Source organism: Hirundo rustica, chromosome 25, assembly GCF_015227805.2.
Source record: "Hirundo rustica isolate bHirRus1 chromosome 25, bHirRus1.pri.v3, whole genome shotgun sequence".
Taxonomy (NCBI): domain Eukaryota; kingdom Metazoa; phylum Chordata; class Aves; order Passeriformes; family Hirundinidae; genus Hirundo; species Hirundo rustica.
This window is the reverse complement of record NC_053474.1, coordinates 6,746,616-6,769,044: the sequence shown is the minus strand read 5'-3', so window position 1 is coordinate 6,769,044 and position 22,429 is coordinate 6,746,616. Positions and strand designations below refer to the sequence as shown.

General features: G+C 46.6%; 1 protein-coding gene across 1 annotated transcript; it reads right to left on the bottom strand.

The window, feature by feature from the left end:
- Positions 1 to 646: 646 nt before the first annotated feature.
- On the bottom strand, positions 647 to 22,100 carry YTHDF2 (YTH N6-methyladenosine RNA binding protein F2). The gene is made up of 5 exons (XM_040086376.2): positions 21,965 to 22,100; positions 21,531 to 21,555; positions 21,143 to 21,222; positions 15,589 to 17,154; positions 647 to 1,575 (listed from the first exon to the last, which is right to left on the bottom strand). The coding sequence occupies exons 1-5, from the start codon at positions 21,989 to 21,991 to the stop codon at positions 1,552 to 1,554; spliced, it is 1,722 nt and encodes a 573-aa protein (XP_039942310.1). The 5' UTR covers positions 21,992 to 22,100; the 3' UTR covers positions 647 to 1,551.
- Positions 22,101 to 22,429: the final 329 nt, after the last annotated feature.

Below are 22,429 nucleotides of genomic sequence, written 5' to 3'. Positions count from 1 at the left end.
CATCTCTGCATCACCTCCAACCCAGGGCTTCCTCAAAGCCCCTTCCCCAGTGCAAAGGGAGAGGAAAGGCAGCCAGTAAAATCACACACACACCAACTTCCTTCAGCAAGTCTGTTGGTACTTGGGGGCCCTGACATTAGCCATGCCCCCAGGACACCTGACATTGTTTCCAGAGCAGTGCTTGTCCCACTGGTCAGTTGGTCCTGGTGCAACAGGCTGCTGGACAGAGGTGGAATCCACCAAAAATGAGCAGCAAGGTCCATGATGAGAGAAGAGGGGGAGGGGTTTTTTTATTATTTTCTTGACAATGAGCGGTTTTCCCAGGGAAGATGATTTGGGATGTGAAGTGTTTGCATTTCCCACACCTGGAAAGAGCTGGATCATTACCCATGACATGGGAAGGACCACCCTGAGAGCAAAGCTGGGTACTGCTCCTAACACCTCGAGCAAGGCCACACTAGGGAGTCATAACAATCGCAAAGTGCTTGGAACAGTCCTAGGATTGAGCTGGGGATGCCAAGGTGAGAGCATCCTACTTCAAACCCAAGGAGGAGTCACCTTTTCAGTCCTTATTTTCAGATATTTTTCCAATAGTTGAAATCCATGTAGCTGACAGCACGGGAAAAGGAGTAGGAGACAACAGTGATGCTCAACAGGATCTCACATTTATTACTGAGAAGTGATAAATGGTGAAAAGAAAAGGCAATGCCCATTCCTCACTGGCTTAACAAGAAACTGAAACATAGTCACTACACCTTTTACAGTATTTCTTCCTTGGTTTGTTTGTTTTGGGCTTTTTTTGTCCAAAATTAATTTTCCTGTAAACAATAAAGATTTTATCACTGTTCTCAGTTTTCAAAAATCAAATTCATCCAGACCTAATCTTTAAATCCATATAATGCACAAGAACAGAACCTTTCTTAGGACTCCTAGTACTTGACTTTTGAGTAACAAAGGGTCAGGGAAAAATGAACCACCTTAAAGACATAACTTCATGGACAATTTTCTGTTCAATTCTTCTTAGGCCAAAACCCCGACTTCCTCATAGAATTCCACCTCTTCCAGCCCAGGGAAAGAAAGAAAAATAAAGTTACTCCTCTTTGCACGGTGGATGTTACAATTCAGTGCAAATGTCAAAACCAGGGAAGGTGGCACAACAGGGTGGAAGGAGGGGGAATGGTGAGATTTGAAAATCAGAGGGGAAAAAAAAAAAGGCATATGCCACTTACAGACTTGAAATCCAAAAACCATAGTAAAAAGACAAAAAACAAACTGTATGCTGTGAAATCACAACCAAAGTCAAAAGAAAGGGGACAGGTTTTACCTCTATACCTAGAAGGGATTTTTTGTTGTTGATTTTGTTTTTTTAGTCCTATGTCTTGTGATATTCCAAAAATTATTATTTTTTTTTTAACTGGGTTTGTAAAAGTCTTTTTAAAGTCAAAGGAATTAAGGAAAAAAAAAAAAGTCCTAATTCTCTCTGGGATATTCTTGCTCCTTTCTCTCTCTGAATGACAACTGTGATGCAATCTGTGGTGGAGGAATGGTCCTTTACTTGACACGGCCTTGGCGTTCCTGCAAAAGAAGTAACAGATCATATTAGCTGAGAGTAGTTTTATTCATCACTATTACACATCAGCATTCCAAGACATGGTTCTTCCATAGCCATGGGGCCTGTCCCATAGCCAGCAAAGCCAGGAAAAGAACATCGTTCTTGTTAAAAGAAGTGCTGCTACTGCAATCAGTCATTGCAGAGACGTGACATTGCTGAGGTCAAACAGCTCGTCATTCTCCTTTTTTTCTTATCGCAGGTATTCACCACCTGCAGAGCTTCATCCAGCTCTGGAGATTCCAACATCAGAAGCATGTGGAGCTGCTGGAACAAGCCCAGAGGAGGCCACAGAAATGCTTTGAGGGCTGGAGCCCTGCTGCTCTGGAGACAGGCTAGGAGAGCTGGGGGTGTTCATCCAGGGGACCTTTGAGGCCCATTCTGGTGGCTAAAGAGGCTCCAAGAGAGCTGGAGAGGAACTTTGGACAAGGGCCTGGAGGGACAGCACAAAGGGAATTGCTTCCCACTGACAGAGGGCAGGGGTAGGTGGGATCTTGGGAAGAAATTCTTCCCTGTGAGGGTCAGGAGGCTCTAGCAGAGAAGCTGTGGCTACCTCATCCTTCTAAGTGTCCAGGGCCAGGTTGGACTGGGTTTGGAGCAGCATGGTCTAGTGGAAGGTGTGTGCATTGGAATGAGATGGTCTTTAAGGTCGCTTCCAACCCAAATCATTCCATGAGTCTGTGAAAAAACCCCACCTGAACTCCCACATATGCATTAAAGTAGGTTGGATGGAGCTCATCTGACAGGGAGGACTGACACCAGCATTGGTCTGCAGGGACTGAAACAGTCCCAGCACCCAGCAGAAAACCTTCCTGATACTCCGGACACTACCTGATGGCAACTCACTTGAAAAACAAGAACTTCACAGGAATTTCCCACTAACTGCTGCTATCACCCCTGGATGTTCCTCCAGCACTATAGAAACACCCTGTCCAAACACCTGCACCAGAACAAAGAGGCAGTGCAGCACCAAATACCCCCAGACACCAAAGGCTGCCAGCCCCTCTGCTGTGCTCAGCAACCCACGCCCATCTCTTCTGGGTTCTGCTTGGGTTTAATAGAGAAGTTGTCACAGAAGCAGGCCCAGACTTCCCTAAAGGGTTATGGGGCATTCAAAGTGTCATTCCCAGATCATAAGACACCTCAGAAATTAAACCTGTCAGCAGCCAGGGGGCCCTGAGCTGATGCTCCTTCCTGGCTCTGCCTTTTCCATGAGGACAGGCAGGTCCCTGCAGTCTGGGCATGACAGACACTGTGGGGCTCTGGCTTCTGTGGAGTGAGTCCATCACCACCCAGCCAGTCTGAGAGGTGTCAAGTCCATCCCACTTTCACAGCAAAGCCATGCCTGCAGCAGGTACCCACAGGTATAGCAGGTTTTCCCTCTTCACTCAAAGAGATGCTGTCAGGGCTCTAAACCTGGTGCTTTGGTTCAGCTCAGAATGTTTTCCTGTGTGTCAGCTGCTGTGCCTAGAATTGCATCCCCTGAAATAAGGACAGCAACAGAGTCCCCTGCCTGCTTCCCACGGTCCCATGCGAACCTAGTGATGAGAGGCACCTTCCCAATCCTGGCAGCTCACAAAACCTCTGCCACAAGCACACAGACTGCTGCAGGAAACACCATCCTTTGCCACTGCTAAATCCAGGAAGAGCCCATTCCCAAACAGCTTCAATCCTGAGACAACAGGTGCAGTCATCCATCCTTAGAAACTTTCCGAAAAAGGGAGGCCTGGCCTGCAGCTCAGAACACTACCACTGGCTTTGGCCTCTCAGCCACACACCCAAGGAGGCTTCACCTCCAATTCCTCTGCAGGATGCAAAGCAAGGCCAGTGTGATCCTCTGCTGTTTTCTGGGGACAGGGATCAGACCAAGGCACATGATCTCATCAAGAACAGTTACCCAACATAAGTCAATTTAATTCCCCTCTTTTCCTGTAACTCTGCCCAAGTTTGTTGCAGGTGCTTTCATTGCCAAAAAAACCCGCTGCACCACAGCAAAATTCAACTGCCAGGGTGGGAAGCAGGGCCCGGCCTGAACATGGAGGACAACAAGTACTGCAGGGAGAGCCACAAATCCAAAGGAAGGTGCCAAGCCCTGTTCCTGGCTCAGCAGCCAGCATGTTATGTTACAAATGGACAGATGGCAATGTCACACATCCCTTTGGGAAGCAGCTGCAACTGCCTGAGCTAATGTCACAACTTTTCAAATGCAGACATGGGATAAGCTGGCTGCCATGTTCAATCATCTCCAGGGCCAGTGTCCCAGGGACCTGCTGTACAGATCACCCTATTAGCTGAGCAACTGGAGCCCAATCAATCTCCTCTTCCCATGGAGAAGGTAATGCTGTTCCCAAGGCCTGCATGCAGCTAATAAGGAGCCAGGGAAAATCCCCCCTTAAATACCAATATGTCAGAACAGAGGCTAGAGCAGATGTCCCCCATGTCACCGAGCTAGAGAGGGGACCAAAGTGAGTATCTTCACTTCAGACCTGCTGTAAACTGGGATTGGGGAAGGGAGTCCCCAAAAGGTCCCCTTTCCCCTTCAAGCAAGGGGCTACCTGCAAGAAGCAAGCCAGATGAGAACGAAGGGAAGGTGGCTGGATATGGAAGGAGATGGATTCCTGATCCTAAACCACAGAATCCAACTGGTTTGGGTTGTAAGAGAGCTGAAATCTCATCTTGCCATAGTTTCCACTACACCAGGTTCTTCCAGGCCCTGTCCAACCTGGCCTTGAATGGTTACAGGGATGAGGCAGCCACAGCTTCTCTGAGCACCCTGTGCCAGTCTTACCACCCTCCCAAGAAACAATCCCTTCCTAATATCCCATCTAACCCTGCCTTCTGGCAGTGGAAAGCCATTCCCTCTGTCCTGCCCCTCCATCCCCTGTCCAAAGTTCCTCTCCAGCTCTCCTGGAGCCCCTTTAGGCATTAGAAGAACTTCTGAGGACCCCCTGGAGCCTTCTCTTCTCCAGGTGAACACCCCCAGCTCTCTCAGCCTGGCTCCAACCCTTGGAGCATCTCTATGGCCTCCTTTGGACTTGCTCCAGCAGCTCCGTATTTTTGTGATGCTGGAATCCACAGAGCTGGATGCATGTAAGGTCTCATCTGAGTGAAGCAGAAATATCCAAGACATCTTGGTCCTTGGAATGTTACAGTGAGCATTCAACCACCAGCCAGATCTACCAGAACACAAAGCAAGGCTCAAACACATTGAGAACATTTGTCCTTCCTGACTCATCCTCATCTGAATCCACAGGCTGTGGAACAGTGTAAGTCACAGGGCACTCAGCTATGTGGCAGCCCTGGAAGGAAGAGCAGCATCTATGCGCACACACACTGGGCTTTGCTCTGGGATACGATTCTTGGAGAGCAAAGAGATTCCATCAGGAAGTGTTTTATGCCCTTTGGCTGCACTTTCATCGAACTTGGGTTGCATCTTATTGATCCATATGGGAGAAGCAAGAAAGACACCTGCTCAGACTCATCCCCATCCACCAAACCCCTCAGGAACAGGAACGGCAAGAGCAGCATGGCATAGGAATAGCTGATATGCGCCATGGCTCAAATCCTGTGCTGACACCAAGGGCAAGTGTGCAAGCTCACACAGGGAAAATATGCAAACAGAAGCCCTCTGTGATCATACCACTGAAAGCAACTTCAGTCCTGTCACTGCTGTCCCTAGGGGCTGCAGCCATGCTACAAGCCAGATCCTGATAACAGCAACTGTTATCAAGAGATCACCCGTTATAAGAGATCACCTTATATATTCACACCGCATGGGAACCAACAACAAAAGGCTCAAGTGTTTGTACCTGACAAAATGACAATGAAAGACAATGCTGCCCATTTGTTCAGAGGCTCTTACCTCGATTGATAACTAAGGTTCAGCATCAACACTCCCGGCAAAGGTTAGGGATTTTATTTCCACATCACCAATAGGGAAATAGCAGACTAAGACAAAGAAAAGAAGCCAGGGCACAGTTCCCAGCTGTGCAGCACACAAACCCTAGTTTGTTGGAATCTGCCTGAGCTGCAGCACAGCCCAAAGTCCTTGGGCAGGCCAGGCACAGTATCAGTTCAGCATTAGAAGGTCCTCCAACCAAAAGACATCACTTGCCCAGTGCCTGCCCACAGAGAAAACAGCAGGAAATTCTTTCATTGGAGCATTGGAACTCCCAGTGTCATTAGCCAAAAGGTTGAGACACCCCATCAGAAAATCCTATGCTGGACCCACAAGGATCAAGTCCAGCTCTTGGCTCTGCACAGGATATCCCAACAATCCCACCCTGTGTCAGAGTGTTGTCCAAATGCTTCTGGAGCTCTGGCAGCCTTGGAGCCCATGACCATTCCCTGGAGAGCCTGTAATCAAACCCTGCCCTTGGTATACAGACACACACACTCTCACTGGATCAAGCACCTCAACAGCCCCACTCAGCCTGTGGTGTTGCACTTTACTGTTTGATGCAATCCCAGACAAGCAACCCAGAGGGATTGCCATGTGCCTGTGTCTCCAAGGCAGACATCTTAGATCATTGCCTTAAAAATCAGGAGTTACTGTAGCTATTGGTCCTTCCAGCAGGATCTGCTCAAGGGACACAGCACAAATGATGGATGATGCATCACTTATATATTATGCTCCACAAGCAGTCTCAAGTCCCAGTATTTACAAACGAAACATGACTTTTCCGGTTTTCAGCATTAGAAAGCCATCAGGGTTACAAAAAAAGCTACATCCTAGTCTAGAAAAGGGAATAAAAAAATCAGGTAGTGATCTGGTTATAGCCTGACACCTCCATCCTACCTCCCATTCATTTAATGAGGCTCAGCATAAAGGGAGACAGGAAATAATGCAAATAAAAGTGATTCTTTGTCATAGCAGGACAGGCCTTTTCTTCTACAGATCAAAATCTAACAGAACAAACCCAAATATCCACAGAACCCTAAACAGGGCAAACTCCCATCACTGGACAAGCAGGAGCCAAGAAGAGACATACGGCCTTGGACACCTAATTTCCATGTCAGAGCAGCCAGCCTGGGACAAGAAGGGCATGAAGACAGCCAAGGCTTTTCCTCTACAGGAGGGTTCACACAAGGTGGTCTGAGCTACTGGATATCCTCAGGCACACTGCTGTTACCCAGATTTTTTCCAGGCACCTTTTGAAACTGATGCAATCAATTGCAAAGAACAAATCTCCTCTTGCTTAAACATCACATTTAATTGCCTGAATAAAGCCCAATTCCCATAAACATTTATAATTACTCTCACATAGGGACTCTTGTCCCACAGGGCACAAAACAGAATGGTAAAAAGCTGCGACCATGCATGAATATTTGAGCAAAGGAGACAGAGCAAGCTGGGAGGATTCCCAGTAGCCTTCCGTGGGAAGACAACTGGGCTCACAACACAGCCTGGAACTGGACTGGCTGACTTTGGAGCACAAGCAAAATAACACAAGTCCTTTCCAGTCATTAGGAAGAAAGAAAATTCTGGTCTTCAACAACCAGAGAGTTATTTATTCTTCCCCATCACTACAAGGGAAATGCATTTCATTAGTTTGGTTACCTTAAGCCAGCACTCAGGCAAGAAGTCTTACAATGAGTGCCACAAAACTCTTTAGAAAAGGAAGGAACTCCACTTTAGTATTTCAAAATCTTCACTGCTGTAGAGTTAAAGCCTTGGCAGTGCCCTCTGTCACACCATGCAGGTGTAATGCCAAGGACTGAAAACCCACAGAGCTTCAGTGGAATTTGTGGCTACATAGATTCATAAAACATCTAGAAAGAGGAGTGAATAATAGTGACCAAGTTCACTGATAATATTAAGCAATTCAGGGTAATAAAAACAACAGTTGACTAGGTGGATGACTGTGAGAAAAAGCTGCTGAACTTTACAGGACACTTGGTCTACCTGGTTGAGAAAAATTAAACTATGCGTGTGCAGAGAATCACTACCCTTATTTCAAGATTACAGGTTCCAAACTGACCACTAACCATTGGAAACATGATCTGTAACTCCAGGAAATTGCCTACCCTGAAAAAAAGTAAATATCACCCTAACCAGAACATACCACTGTGCTGTTATACAAACCCAGAAAGGATCTGTTCTGAGCAGAGCGTAGCTCTGCTCCTCTCCACCTCCACAGTCATGGAGCAGAACTGGAAAAGGGTCAAATGAAAATGGGTGAGCAAGGCACAGAGTCATTTCCATCTGCAGAGTTACTGTGCTCTAACTCTCCAGGCTACTGGAAGATAGATGACTGGAAAGGAAGAGTAGGCTTAGAGAGACAGTGAAATAATTGCTTGCCACCTTTTCTCACAACAACAAGGGGGAATCATGAGGCAGACTCAAAGCAGACCAACAGGACACATTTCCCCACACAACACAATTTAGCTGAAGAACTGGAGATCCTGTGGATGCTCAAGGAGAGATCTTGGACAGAAAAACAATGAACTGATAAAGACAAAGATACATCCTCGGGGTTATGTAAATTCCAAAGCCACATATTGTTCAAGGGAAGAAAAACCTTCAGAGATGGATACGTGCCTGTACTGCCCTCACAGGTGTTTGCTCTCAACTGTGTTATTGCCAGCTGCACATAACTGGAAAACAGAGAGCAGGGATACCCAAGCAATATCTCTCTCTGTGCCCAGCAGATGTGCAGCTCCTACAGCCACGTGAGACGCACTGACAGACTTTGATCTGACCCACCGCAGCTGTACTGGTATTTGAGGCTTAAACACCACCTCCATCCCAAATAAGACAAGAGACACTTCATGCTACGAGAAAAACACACCACAACATTCTGTATTGAGAGGACAAGAGGAGATCTATTTGCCTGCTTCTGTCATCCATGAAGAGCTGAATTCACAAACTCAAGTAAAAGAGCCAACACTCCCTATAGAATGTCCCGTCATTTTACAGCCACTTGAAAGGGAACACAAAGCCACATTCACTGAAGGAGTTTTGTATTTCTTTTTTTTTTTTTTTTTTTTTTTTCCCTCCTCTAAGTGTACCAAGAACATGGCTCTGGAATCAGCTGAATTCCAAATCAGGCTGCAACAGCCAAAAGGTTGATGATCAGGGCTTCTCGATTTCCTTAATTTTGAGATGATGATGGGAAATTCCCTGAAGGTATTTTACAGAATGGTACCACAAATAACAGAGCTGAGATGGAGAGAGCAGAGCTTTCCCCTACTGTACACAGATAGAGAGAAGGAAACTAAAGAGTGTGGAAACTAAAGAGTCCTTTCCCCCCAAGATTAGAAACAAAAGACGAGAGTTTTAGGTTGATTCTATCCAAGTCTACCAAACTGGGATTACATTACAATAGCTCTGCAGTTAACCACACAAAAAAAGCAGCTCAGCACTGTGCTTTTAAGAAAAAAAAAAAAAAAGCTAATTATAAAGAACCAGAAATTTCCAAGTTCTCGCACAAACCCCAAATGCTTCATTATTAAATGCTCAAACACATTGTTATATGATTTATATGTCTATTAAAAAGGCTCATAGTGGGCACTAGTCACTGGAAGGAGCTACAAACAAGTCCCTACCCCAGCCATCAGTTTGGGTAATGACCATCCTCGTTTAACAGGGACTTCCCTAGGAACTGCTGTGGTAGAGCAGGGTGCTGGCACTGTTATGGCTGCCAAGCCTCCAGTGGCTTGCACCACTAAGGAATGAGTTATTAACTCATAAAGCCATAAGACAGCACAATTATTACCAGGTACAAACCAGAACATGCAGGAAAATGAGAAGACTAATTGCAGTGAGAATGACTATACAGCACAAAACAAGGAGCTTCAGGAACCTGAGACATAAAAGAAGAAAGCAGGTTCCTTCAGGCAAAAAGCTGGTGCAGAATTACAGTTCCAGTAGGAACAAGGAAGGAACACTGTGCATGGAGCTGTTCTTGATGGACTGCCCACCTATGAATGCGCTTCAACTGTTTTTTTGGGATCCTAATCGGTTTTCAGCAATTCCTTGTGACCCACTGTACTTCTGCACTGGGGAAAAATTCCAGGAGCTGAACCAGACCCTGCCCTGGGGGTTTCACTGAATGAAACCGCCAGCAAAGAGTTTTGCTTGGAAGACAAGTACTTTTTTCTGGGGGAGCAGCTGTTAATAACATAACCTGAAACACATACCTGTGCTAGTAGCTTTTAACCTCAGTGCCAGCAAGTTATCCAGAATGCTTGGAGGAAAAAATAAGAGATAAAAAAACAAAGCAACCCCTACTGCTTACAGCTTACACACTCCTTTGTGATTCCAAGTCCTCCACAGTGTTTCTAGGGCATTTGCCAGCCATAAACATACAATTTATCACAGAACCATAGACTGGTTTGGGTTGGAAGGGACTCGAAAGCCCACCCCATTCCAGTCCCTGCCATGGAGAGAGACAACCTTCCATTAGACCAGGCAGCTCCAAGTCTGTCCAACCTAGCCTTGGACACTTGCAGGGATCCAGGGGCAGCCACAGCTTCTCTGGGCAACCCCTGCCATGACCTCAATACCATTACAGAAATTAATTTCTCCCTAATATCTAATCTAAATCTACCCTACTTCAGTTTAAGGTCATTCTCCCATTTTAATTCATCTGCTAAAGGGGGAAAAAAAAAAAAGTTGTTGTTTTTTTGAGACATTAATTTGAAGTCATTAATATGTTCATAATTAATTCAATTAAGATATTTATAAGAAAAATTTGTTCAGGGTATTCTGCATCTCAGAGCTGAAATCATCTAGCCAAAACAACCTGGAGTAGGGGGACATGAACCTTTTTCCACACTGAGGGCAAGAAGTATGTTTGGGAACAAGTTCACAAGAACAGGACGTGGAATAAACTCCCTCTGCTCAAGGCCATACCTCTAAGAGGTGCAAAACCCCATTGCAGATGGCCTGCACTCCCTGGCTGGCACAACACCAATTCCAGTCCTTGAATCCTAGAATGGCCTGGGATGGAAAGGACCTTATAAATCTTCTAATTCCAACCCTCTGCCACGGACAGGGATAAAACAATTGAAAAAATTTAAGCAGTGCATCTGTTGTGGGTTATCAACAGGCCCTCAAACCAATGTCAACAAATCAACTTCAAATATTATTTTGTAATATTAACAAACCTTACAATCAAATATTATTTTAAAGACTTATAAAACAATACTAATAGGAGAGAAAGGACTACAAGGCAAGTGCAAGTGGTTTGCTCTTCCACTGTTCTGATTCAACTTCAGTCACAGTGAAAAGGCTCCCAGCTCCTGTTTTAGGGATGGGGAAACACTGCTCCCTGTCTCACAGCAGAAACCATGGATTAGAGCATCAGACAGATCTAAGTCTTCCCTCCAGTTTTCTCCTATCTTTAGACACAGCTGGAAAACAAGCAAAAATCTGAGTGTTAAGGGCTGGCTTAAAAATATCATAAGCACAAAAGTATTCCTTACAAACAGCCAGTGCCAAGCCACTGGTATAAGCAGGATAGTTTGCTTCCTCCATTTCTGGGCAAATATACAAGCATGGACACAGTCCCATGGGATTTAAACAGCCTGGAAATAAACTGAAACCATGTGCATTGCTGAACAGCACAGCGGAAATTCTGTCTCGGTGCATCAATCAATTAATTTCACTATGGCCAGGATCTGGAGCAGAAAACAGCAAATAGCCCTGGGATTACTGAATGAAAGGAACTGTGTGAGTGGAAGGAGTGTTCCCTTGCTGCCACAGAAAACAGTTGGCTTTGTGTGGATATAGAATATCCAGGAATTGAATCTTCTAGTCAGAAATACTGTCCTGTGGAATATGGTAAAGCCAAAGCAAGTGCAGCATTCTCCAGGACAACTCTAACAGCAGGAGGAAAGAGTGCTGGTTCACCCTATAAGGAATATTCTCCCTCCTCCCCTCTGAGATTACAAATTGGGAAGAAAAAAAAAGAGCTTTGTAAAATCCTTCAGAAAGCATTCATGTATTCCAGTGACTGTGAAATAGCCTGTTCATTTCAAACAGGCTCATACAACACCCCTCAGTTTTCCCTTAAATCACGTGTTCCAAGGAGGCATATTAATACTCCTTTAACCAGCAGACAGCATCAGCTGAGGCGCAAAGCAGCACAATCCTAGAAATAACAGATCCAATCTGGCCAGTCCCACCTTTGAGCTTTGAGGCTGATCCTCAGCACGACAAACCCCATCAAAGCCCTCCCCACTCTGCACAGCTCAGCTTGACTCAAAGTCACTCAAATCCCAGTAAAAATTGTCTCTTCTCAGCTGCAAACCTGACCACTAAGCACTCTACAGGACTGGTTTTCACGAGATAGTCTTCCTAAACTTCCTGGAATGTGTGAGTAGCCAAATATCTCAAGCCTGGGGAGGCAGAAAGAACCGAAATAAACTTCCCTTAGAGTTCCCACTGACAGTGTTTCCACAAAACACAAGCTGTCAACCTTTCACACCAAGCAGATCATTATGGAAGATCTTTACACCAAGGTTACTGCAGCATTCCTAGAAATCCAAGTGCATGACCATGGGGCAGAGATTTCTGTTGTTGTTTTGGTTGTTAAAGCAAAGATAAAATAATTCTTACATGGAAGTCAGTGACTAGCTCTCCAATAAAAGCAGCGGTTCTGGGTTTCAAGACTGCTCTGGGCAGAATTGCACTGCGAGTCAGCTCCACCATTTTGGGTCAGGAGAATATTCAAACCTTTTTAAAAACTGGATCAGTAGAGCAAAGCAACACAAAAGGAATCAGGATTAGCTTTAGAGGAACAGGATGGGCACAGGCAACAGAAAAGGAAAAGAAAGAGGATTATTTCAGTGTTTTTCAACACTGAACTAAATACCCACTCCTCTCCCTTCACTGGGCAATGGAAACAGCATAAATACTATACATTTTTAGGGGATTCTGAAGAAATTACTAACATTGAGAAGTGTAAAAGAATATTCACGAGTTCCCAGACTTCCGCAAGAGATCATCCATCTGCTCAGACAGCAAGGAGGAATCAAACTAAGAGACTAAGATTTGGGCAAGGTGAATCCAAGTGAAACAATTTCAGCTTGGGAGAAGTTTGAAACAAGCCAAACCTTGAAACATTAAGCTTCAAGGAACACAACTGCAGAGCATCAACATCTCACATGGTGGGAGAGATAAAAGAGCTGGAAACAATGGGATTTTCCCCAGCACAAAGCAGTACAAAAAGCTGGCAGAGCAGCGCTTTAACGTTCCAGTGCTTCAACTGTGGTTCTTCATATAATTTTTTTTAATTCAGGTGATTACTTGAGATGCTTCAAGCAGACAGAACACGGTTTGAGCTTTTTGGCACCTCTAGTCCCACGGTAGGAATTACTCCAAGAAAAAAGAAAACCCTCCTTCAGCAAAAATAACTGGTCCTCAATGAAGCCATGAAAGAGAAGTTACAGAAACCTTAAACCACATTCCTGTCTGTGTCAGGGAGTGACTGAGGAAGTCAAATTGTTACTGCAAGAATGACCAAGGATCAGAGAGTCACCTCGTCCATGCCGGATGTTACAGGGGCCCGGAGCATGAGACACCGGGTGAGTAAATAGCAAAGAGCAAACACCAACTGTGTTTACACAAACTCCCTTCTCCTCTGTGAATTCCAAAGACCTATGACTAAGCTCCTTTGCAGAGAAAGAGCACTTTCCTAATCAATTGCTGCTGCATCCACTAGAATATGGTTGAGAAAGCCAGCGCTGGCACTCAGATTATTGCTGCAGCTTTCAACTATCCACACCAGCACATCTCAAGAAGGAAGCAAGGGGAGGAGATTTCATAATGCAACTGGGAAGATGAATAAAGATGGTTTACAGCTTTAAGAAAACGACTAAGTCTCATTTCAACTATATTCCTGATTTTCAGAATTTACACAGCAGCTTTCCAGAAGAGCCCGTTATTCCGTCTGCTTTTCCCAAAGCCTTCCCCTCTCTTTTCCTTCTCCCTCTGCTTACCTGTACTTAATATGAACTCTTTTCACCATCCATCCATTCATCCATCCCCTGTCCTTAAGGAGCATTTTCTGCCTTTGCCTTCATTCTCCCACTGTGCCTGACTAACAATGCTAACTGTTGCTCCCTGAAGTCAGGTCTCAAGGATATCACAGAATCCCATCATAATTTAGGCTGTAAAGAACTTTACAGATGATCCTGCTCCACCCCCTGCCATGGGCACGCACACCTTCCACTCAACTAGGTTGCTCCCAGCCCCATCCAGCCTGGCCTTGAACGCTTCCATGGATGGGGCAGCCACAGCTTCTCAGGGCCAACCTGTGCCAGAGCCTCACCACCCTCACAGGGAAGATAAAAGCTGGGTAACGAGTAAAACAATTCTAGGAGGTGAAATCATACAAAACAATCAGGTCCTCACTAAATACCAGTTTACACCTTCACACCTTGCTATTTATAATTCCTCCCTTATAGACCTTCTCCAAGCACTGCAAATGACCACCTTTGTGCTTAAGTGTTTTTATTTATACGATGCTCCATGTAAAATATATATAAAAAATTAAAAACTGCATTCACTGCCATAGTGAGCAGCTGCAGCTCCTCATTCTGTTCTTCAAGTCTTGGGTTAAAAATTCCCCATTGCTCAAACTAAAGACATAATCAGGAAACTTGGCAAACTCCCAGCCAGCTGTGCTAATGCTAATTTTATAATTATCATTTTGTTCAAACGTAAGCCAGACCCACACCGAGGGGAAGGGCAACCCCAGGTGACTTTACTACAGCTGAACCCAAGTAAGATTCAAAGCCCAGTGGTTTCTGAATTTGGGGTAGGATTTTCAATTAATGCATCTTTAAGGAATAGATGATGACAGGAGGATTTGAGAGCAGCTGTAAGGCAAGTTGTGAGCTCAGCTCATGTGCCACACTGCTGGCAGTGCCGTGCAGATGACAGCCCACCATGGCCCCAAACAGAGCAACAAGGAACACAACAACCGTGTCCACAGGACAAGCAGTCATGCACTTCAATCGCAGTAAGGGAGATTTAGGTTGGGAATTAGACAAAGCCTCCTTACAGGAAGGATAATTAAGGAGAGGGATAGATTGCTAGAGAGGAATGGGAACTGCTGTTCCTGGAGGTTTTACAAGTAGAGGGAGACATCTGTCATGCTGACCCCACTGTGGCCAGGGGGTGGATTAGCAGCCGTTCTAAGACCTGGCTCTGGTTTCTAACAATTTCCCAAATGCCCTGAAGGTCTCCAACTTCAAAGTGCTCTGATCCAGGAGCCGATAATGGCACAGAAATACATTTTGTTTACATCACAGCACTCAGCGAAGGCTGAGACTCAGCATAACCAACACACAGACAACTGCAGGCAGGGCCTGGGCAAGGCTCCTCACCCTGCTCTGCCAATTGCTGGCACCCATTTCATAGAATCATGTAATGGTTCGGATTGGAAAGGATCTTAAAGATCATCTAATTCTAATAAACTGCAATGGGCAGAAACACTGTCCACTAGACCAGGCAGCTCCAAACCCCATCAAACCTGGCCTTGGACTTTCAGGGATGGGGCAGCCACAGCTTCTCTGGCAATCTGTGCCTCACCACCCTCACAGGGAACAATTTTCTCCTAATATCCAATCAAAACCTATTCTCTCAATTTAAAGCCATTCCCCCTTGTCCTGTCTCTCCAGGCCCTTGTAAATAGTCTCCTTCCATCTTTCCTGTGGGCTCCTGTCAGGCACTAAAAGGCCACAATTAGGTCACTCCAAAGCCTTCTCTTTTCCTGGCTGAACAATCCCAATTTTCTCAGCCTTCCCACACAGGAGAAGTGCTCCATCCCTCTAATCACCTTCTCTGGACATACTCCCCCACAAAGAGGGGCTACTATTTTGGTGTGGGTTCCAGGTACAAGGAGGCAGATTGCCAAAAAGCAGGCTAATGCCCACAAGTCCACCCCTTCACACCCCCCAGTTTGTCCAGTGGAAGGCAGCCCCCACCACCTCTTGTCCCACTCAGATGAGACACACAAGTGCGTTACCTTTTTAACATTTTCCTCCTCCTCTTGGCGTTTCTCATAGTGTGAGAAGTCATCAAAGATGGAGGTGGTGTGCTTGTAGGTGGCAATGATTTTCAACACCTGCTTAGCCTTTTCCAGAGGCACCTCCTGAGTGTCCCTGGAGTTGGTCACTGGTTTATTCTCGTTGTTCTCTAGGCGGATGTGTCGCAGCTGGCTGTTGGGAACGTCCTTCACAAAAATCCACCTGACATCAAAACGTCCCTTCCATTTGTCCTGGGACCACACACCTGCACAGGTGTTATAGTCCACAGCAGATTTCATTTCTGCTACGCCGCAGAAGTGACCACTACCGTTGACACTGAACAGTAAGTATACAGGGCCCTTCCCATTCATGGAGCGATAGGCTGCATCCAGTCTCTTGTTGCCATGCTCCGTACTGCACCAGATGTTGTATTTAATGGAACGGTGGATATCGTCCTCAGAGTAACTCTTAATGATGAAAACCCGCCCATGCTTTGGGTTCCAGTCAAAATCCTTGGGGTTGTAGTTGTTGACAGATCTCAACTTCTCCAAGACTGGGTGTGGCTCTGAAGGAGAACCAGAACTGGCCTGAGCCTGTCCCACTCCGTTACCATCCACTCCATTCTGGCTGAAGCCGTTGCCACGATTCCGAGGGGCAACCCAGCGGGTGGGCTGTGCTGGTGGCACAGGCAGCGGGGCTGGTGCTGGCAGCGCCTGCGGCTGCTGCCCACCCGGAGCCTGGGTCAGCGGTGGGCTACTATTGATCTGCTGGCCCATGGGCTGCAGAGACACCTGCGCTGGCTGTTGAGCGAGATTCTGGACCAAGGCCTGTGATGAAGCTTTTGCCACTGGCCCTTTGTTATCCCAAGTTCCAATATCCATGTTATGTTTTATGGGAGGTGGTGGAAGACTCGACCCTGCAATGCCATTCTTGGTCTTCAGCTTGGGCTGCTGCTTCGCAGGTTTGCTGGCAATGTCAGCCCATGAGGTCGGCTTTGGTGGTGCAATTGTTACTGGAGGCAAACTGTTTGATGTCACAATATTACTGGTGATAGATCCACTCCCCACGGCGGAGCCAACGACTTTTGGGACACTGCTTGCCACATCTGTGCCACCAAGCTTGAGGGCTGCCATGCCCTGGTCGATGGTGTTCATGCCAGGAGCCTTGTTCAGACTCTCGCTGGGAAAGGCCGACTGCCCATCGATCATGGCCCCTCCCAGTGAGCTGGGAGCATAGGCATAGTTGCTGCTGTAGCCAGAGCTTTGAGTGGATTGTCCCTGAGAACTGTTATTCCCCCAAGCCGAAAAGTCAATCCCGCTTGGAAAGAAGTTAAAGCCGTGCTGCCCGAGGAACGGAGTGCTGCCAAGCGCCCCTGGCTGCCCAAACATGGCATCAGGGAGGAAGTGAGGCTCCCCGTTGCTCAGCTGTCCATACGAGGTCAGGTAGGGCATGGGGGGGTCTCCCCCTGTGGACCAGGCAGCTTCGCCTAAAGAGTAGGAGAATCCAATGGAGGGACTGAAGTAGCTTGGTAAGTAGGAATCAGACATTGCAGTGTATGCATTATTCTGAAAGAAAACCACAAAAACATAAGCACTGAATAGTTAGGAGTTGAACCAATTTTAAGGGACCAGGAATAAAGGCAGCTTAGACTTCCCATGCCCCACTCCTCCCTACCTTAGGGCTGGGCAGATAAACAGGCCCAGCCTTGAACTGGTCCTTTGTTAGAAGGGCTCTAAAATCTGTTCCATTGCCAGAAAGGTTAAAGACAAAGGCTAAGAAAGGTCAAAGACAAAGCCTCCCATGCCAAGAGGGGAGTGTGCAGTGGTCTTGACATACGGTGTGGGACTGGACACCGGGAAGCCCCAGTGCTCCTGCTCGGGCTTTAAAATCCAGTATCTTGCATACAAATAACATCTTCTGTTAGTAGCTACTTCCAACAAGGGTTTTTCTTGCTTATATAACATCCTTAACCCTTATTAGGGTGTTCCAGGGAGGATTTGGGGAAACAAGGCAGAGAGAAGGGGAATAAGAAAGAAAATTACCCAGTGGAAACACACTGGAAATCAAAGGTGTTCCTGATTGCTTTCCTTAAACTTATTAGCTGCAAAAACAGCTTTATTCCAACAATTTGAAGTTCCATACTTCACAATATTCCACGAAATTGCAGACAAACAGGGATTTAAGGCCTATTCCTCAAAACACAAACTTCTCCAGTGTTGTGGGCACACACTGAAAATTTCCTGAAAATGGGAAGTAATCAGTAGAAGCCTTCTACAGCACAGTGACAGCAGGTTTCAAATCCAGAGAGGAAAAAAAAAACAGCTCCATGCCTTGATCTCCCTTTTAACATCCAAGTAGCCTTCAGGTTACAAAAAACCAAATGCATAATTTGACAATTAGGAAAGTCTCAGACATCCCTAAGATTTGCTTACATGAAAAACATCTGTCATGTCCCATTCAAACCCAGGTCCCCTCTGGGGAGTGGTTTCAGTCCTGCTAATGGACATTACCCTGAGTAATTTGAACCTGTGAGAAGCAGTCTCATGCTGCCCAGCCCCTAACACACCAGCCCAGTGCAGACGAGATCAAAGGCATGCTCAGTTCTCTGCTAAAAGCTTGGCTTGCAGCAGGCTCTGCTCCATTTTTTGTTGAATCATGCATTCACGTGCCAAGCACAGCTCCCAGAGGACTTTACGCCACACTGAAATCCAGGGAGACTCTCAAGATGGCTCTGGCACCCTCCAGAAATAGCTGGTTTGCCACTCTACCTTCTACTTACAGGAGAGCAACATGTTTGGGGCTAACTAAGCCCCAGTTTTACAGAAATTAATAGGAATTATTTAACACCATGTGTTTAGAGACAAGGTTTCTGTGATACTGCCTGGAAACTCAGAGATGCTCTCTTCAACCTTTGTTTTCACAAAGGTCTCCCAAAAGCAAATTTAGTAAAAAAACCTCACTCTCATCCAGGGTTTTACTAACTGAGGAACCCAATCCGGCTAAATGCAGGACTCAGTTATGTCCAAAAGCATCAACTCTGACACTAACTTGTAAGACAAATGAAACTTAATACTTCCTATTACTATTTTGAGCCAGCAAAGTCACTTCACAAGTTAACTGCCTCAATGACAAGAGTAAAGAGTAACATTTTTTCTCCTGAACTCAGCTTTAAAGAAATAGGAATTTGCCAGCCCATCCCTAAACCCAAGGCAAAGCCATTTTCTCTCCACAGGAGCACTCAAACCATATCACTATCAGATAAAAATATTTCCTCTTGTCACCTCACAATGTTTTCCAACTTGTCAGTTATGTTCAGCTTTGAAATATCTAACACAGGGTGTATTAAGCTATGACCTGTGGAGTACTAAACAGCTACATACAGAAGGGAGGGAGCAGAGCAGTTCAAGAGTTGAGCACAGGCAGCTCAGAGCAGATTTGGACAGTCACTGCTGTTCTCCACCGGAATGTCTCCAACATTGCTTTGTTATCAAACACAGCACCTCACTCTGCTCCCCTCCGCTTGGAAAACTGACACGCTTGCTGATTACCATGCAAATAAAAGTCCACCAGCTTCTCATTCTCTCTATGACTAAGACTCTTCACACAGTTATTTCCTCAAATTCACTGTTCCTCTTCACCTCAGACCAGAACCAGGGTTCTGAGTGAGCCTTGCTGTTGAGCTTTTGGTTTTAAAAGGGTTGAAAAAATAATTTACTGTGTATCTGAGCCTTAAAATACACAGTAACCTCATGGGAACTGACAAGTAACAGTCAGACCTGAAAGAGGTAGGGAATAAGGAGCAGTGAAACTTTACAACATGGTTACCTCAGAGGTGTGTGGAGAGCCCAGGAAGCAATTCCAAAACTCATTTAATTCAGTTATTCAGAGCAGTTTCTCTAACTCCCTTCACCATCTTCAGCAAAGAGGTGTACCCTTGGATATCTGTGTACTTTTTGCCTCCCTCCAGACCAAGCTCTGGAGGTTTTGGACTCTATTTTATAGACTATAGACCAGCAACAGAGCACAACAAGGAACTGAGAATTACTCAAAGGTTCCATTCCAAGTTAACTGGGTAGTTTCACCTTGCTCCGTCTTGGTTTCTGCCTCCTGGGGCATATCCAATCGTTTCCTTATTTTAAAAATGAATTTTTATCAGCCTGCGACACACCGAAAGAAATGAAAGATCCAGAAATACTCCATCAAAACATGCCAAATAGACTAAAATACTGTGTTGCTTCAAAACTACAGTAACCTTCATTGTCTTCAGGAAACTTAAATAAAACTGCAGTTTGTAGGAAATACATACATATTCAGAAAGAAGCTGGGAATTAGGGATGTTGATAGCTGAGTCAGAAAAAAATCAGCATTAAATGACAGCTAGTAGGAAAGTAGCTGCTTTCATTCAAGACTTGAGAAAGCAATAATGTTCTCTCAATCTATGAAGGCTGAATTTAGGCTTGTAACTTTTCAAGGGGCTGAATGTAGTGATTTGTCTGGATGGACAGGCTGAATTCTGAAGACTATGAACAGCTGACAGACAAAGAATACTTATCCTCAGATCTTTAGCACAAACTAGGAAAATACTTGTTGAAAATTTAACTGAGACAGAAACTTGTATCACGTTTACGTGAAAAAAATAATGTACCGACTAGTAAAAATATGCAAAAATACAGCAAGGGGAAACCAGAACAGCTTATTTTTACTGATCACAACCGGAAAGAGAAGCCAAGAGAATAAACTGACTGCTCCAGTGCTATATACCAGTGTTTATCTATGGTACTCACTTGTACATCTAATCAGCTGAACTCCATCTGTTCTGTGTCACTCCCCTGCAGCTCATTAAGGAAAACAAACACCAGTTAACAGTGGTGTTACTCTAAGAGAAAGTGAAGAGGAAAAGTAGCTGCAAGTTTGACTTCCAGGATCTGGTCACAAAATTCCAAAACTCTCTGGCTCAACTTATAACCAAAGTTCTAAGAAAGTCTCAACACTTCTATCACATGTGGGCTCTCGGTTTGGTTTTCTTTGTGTGGTTTTTTTTTTGGTGTTTTTTTTTGTTTGTTTGTTTGGTTGGTTGGTTTGGTTTTTTGGTTTGGTTTTTTTTTAAGAAAAACAGAGAAATCTCCCTCACAGGCATCATCGGTTGACTTGGTGTAGAGGTTAAGAAGGTTGATCTGATTCTCCAGAAGTGCAGCAGCCTCATGTGAAGCAACTTCACAACCCAACTCAGCACATTTCTCTAGTGTAAAGAACCAGAGACCAACACAGGCACAACACTAAAACTAAAAGAGAAGAAATGGTAACTTTGAGAAAGTCATGTTAAAAAAAAGAGCTGGACACCAACTCTAGGAAGTTCTCACAGCCTCAAAAAGTTGTTAAAAACCTTCTTACTTCACCCACCACAATCTAAGGGCAGTTGATGCTTTGTACCAGCAGAAAAGCAGGTGTAGGATAGGACATAAGGCAATCAGTCGAGATGGGGAACATACAAGGAGGCCAAACTCCCCTCTCTTGGAGGAGCAGGAAACCTTGCTGCCTGCAGCAGGTACTCACCGGGCGGGCCTGGGGACTCAGGTAGGGCTCAAAGTCATCATCATTCAACCCATCCTTCTGGTGCACAGAGCCGTTTTGCACTGAGAAGAGAAGTGTAACTTTAGAAAAACCTATGCAAGGAGCTCCCATTACTATCAGCTTGAAGTATTTCGAGACAAATCCGGGAAATATAATGTACTTCTGCCAATGCTAACAGACCACATTCAGCCCACGGCATACAGACACCTCCCCACGGCACAGACATCACCTGCAAACTATCCCCAGCCCAGCAGCCAGGCCCGGTCGCAGGGTTTATTTCCCTCCCGGCGGGTTTAAGGAGACCCTCCCTCTCCCGGCGGTGGGATCTTCCCGCTCCCAGCCGGGCCCGCCCGGCCCCGCGGGATCTCACCTTTGTTGCCTTGGCCCTTGGGTCTCTGGCACGAAAGCGGCGACGTGGGGAGAGAAAGAGGGAGAGCGGTGAGTCAGAGGAACAGACCCGCCTCGGGTGGACACCCACACCCCCCCCCCCCCCCCACCTCCCCCGTGGGGACCCCTTGGTGAGGGGAGGAGAGAGGCGGCGTGGGTAAAACAGACCCGTCGCGGCGGAAAAAGCCAAAGCCCGGGGAGACACGGCCCAGGGAGGGGAAAGATCCGGACCGGCGGGGTCCAGCCCTGCGGGAACAGGCCCGGCCCGGCCGCATCACAATGGAGCGCGGCCCTGCAATGGGAGAGGAGTGAGGACGCGGTCGCCCCCCGGCCCGGCCCGGGGCGCAACCTCTGTCCGGCCCAGAGCCGCGGCCTCGTCCGGCAGGGCCGTCCTGGTATTGGCGGTGAGACTCCTACCTGCTCCAGGAGGCTGCTAGCCGACATGGCTCCGCGGCGGGGCTGCAGGCGGGGCGGGGCTGAGCGGGAGGCAGCGGCGCTTTGTCCGGGCCCGGCGGCTCGGGGTGGCCCTGGCGGACTTGGGGCGGCCGCCGGCGAAGCGGGGCGGGGGGACGCTCTATCCCGCCATCCCTACCCCACCCTCCCCGGCCGCGCGTCTCTATGGCCCGGGCCCGCCGCCACGCGCTCCCCCCCGCCCGGTCACGCGGCACCGCGCGCGCCCAGGCACAATGGCGGGAAATGGGGGGGGTTGGGAGAGGGGGGGTTGTGTGCGTGTGTGTGTGTGCTGCGTGTGTGTGCTGTGTGTGCGCGCGTGTGTGTGTGTGTGTATGCGTGTGTGTATGTATGTAGTGCATGCCGGGACGGCGGAGGTCCGGACCCGGGGATTGGGGGGGGAGAGGGAAGAGCAGCGCCCCCATTCGACTG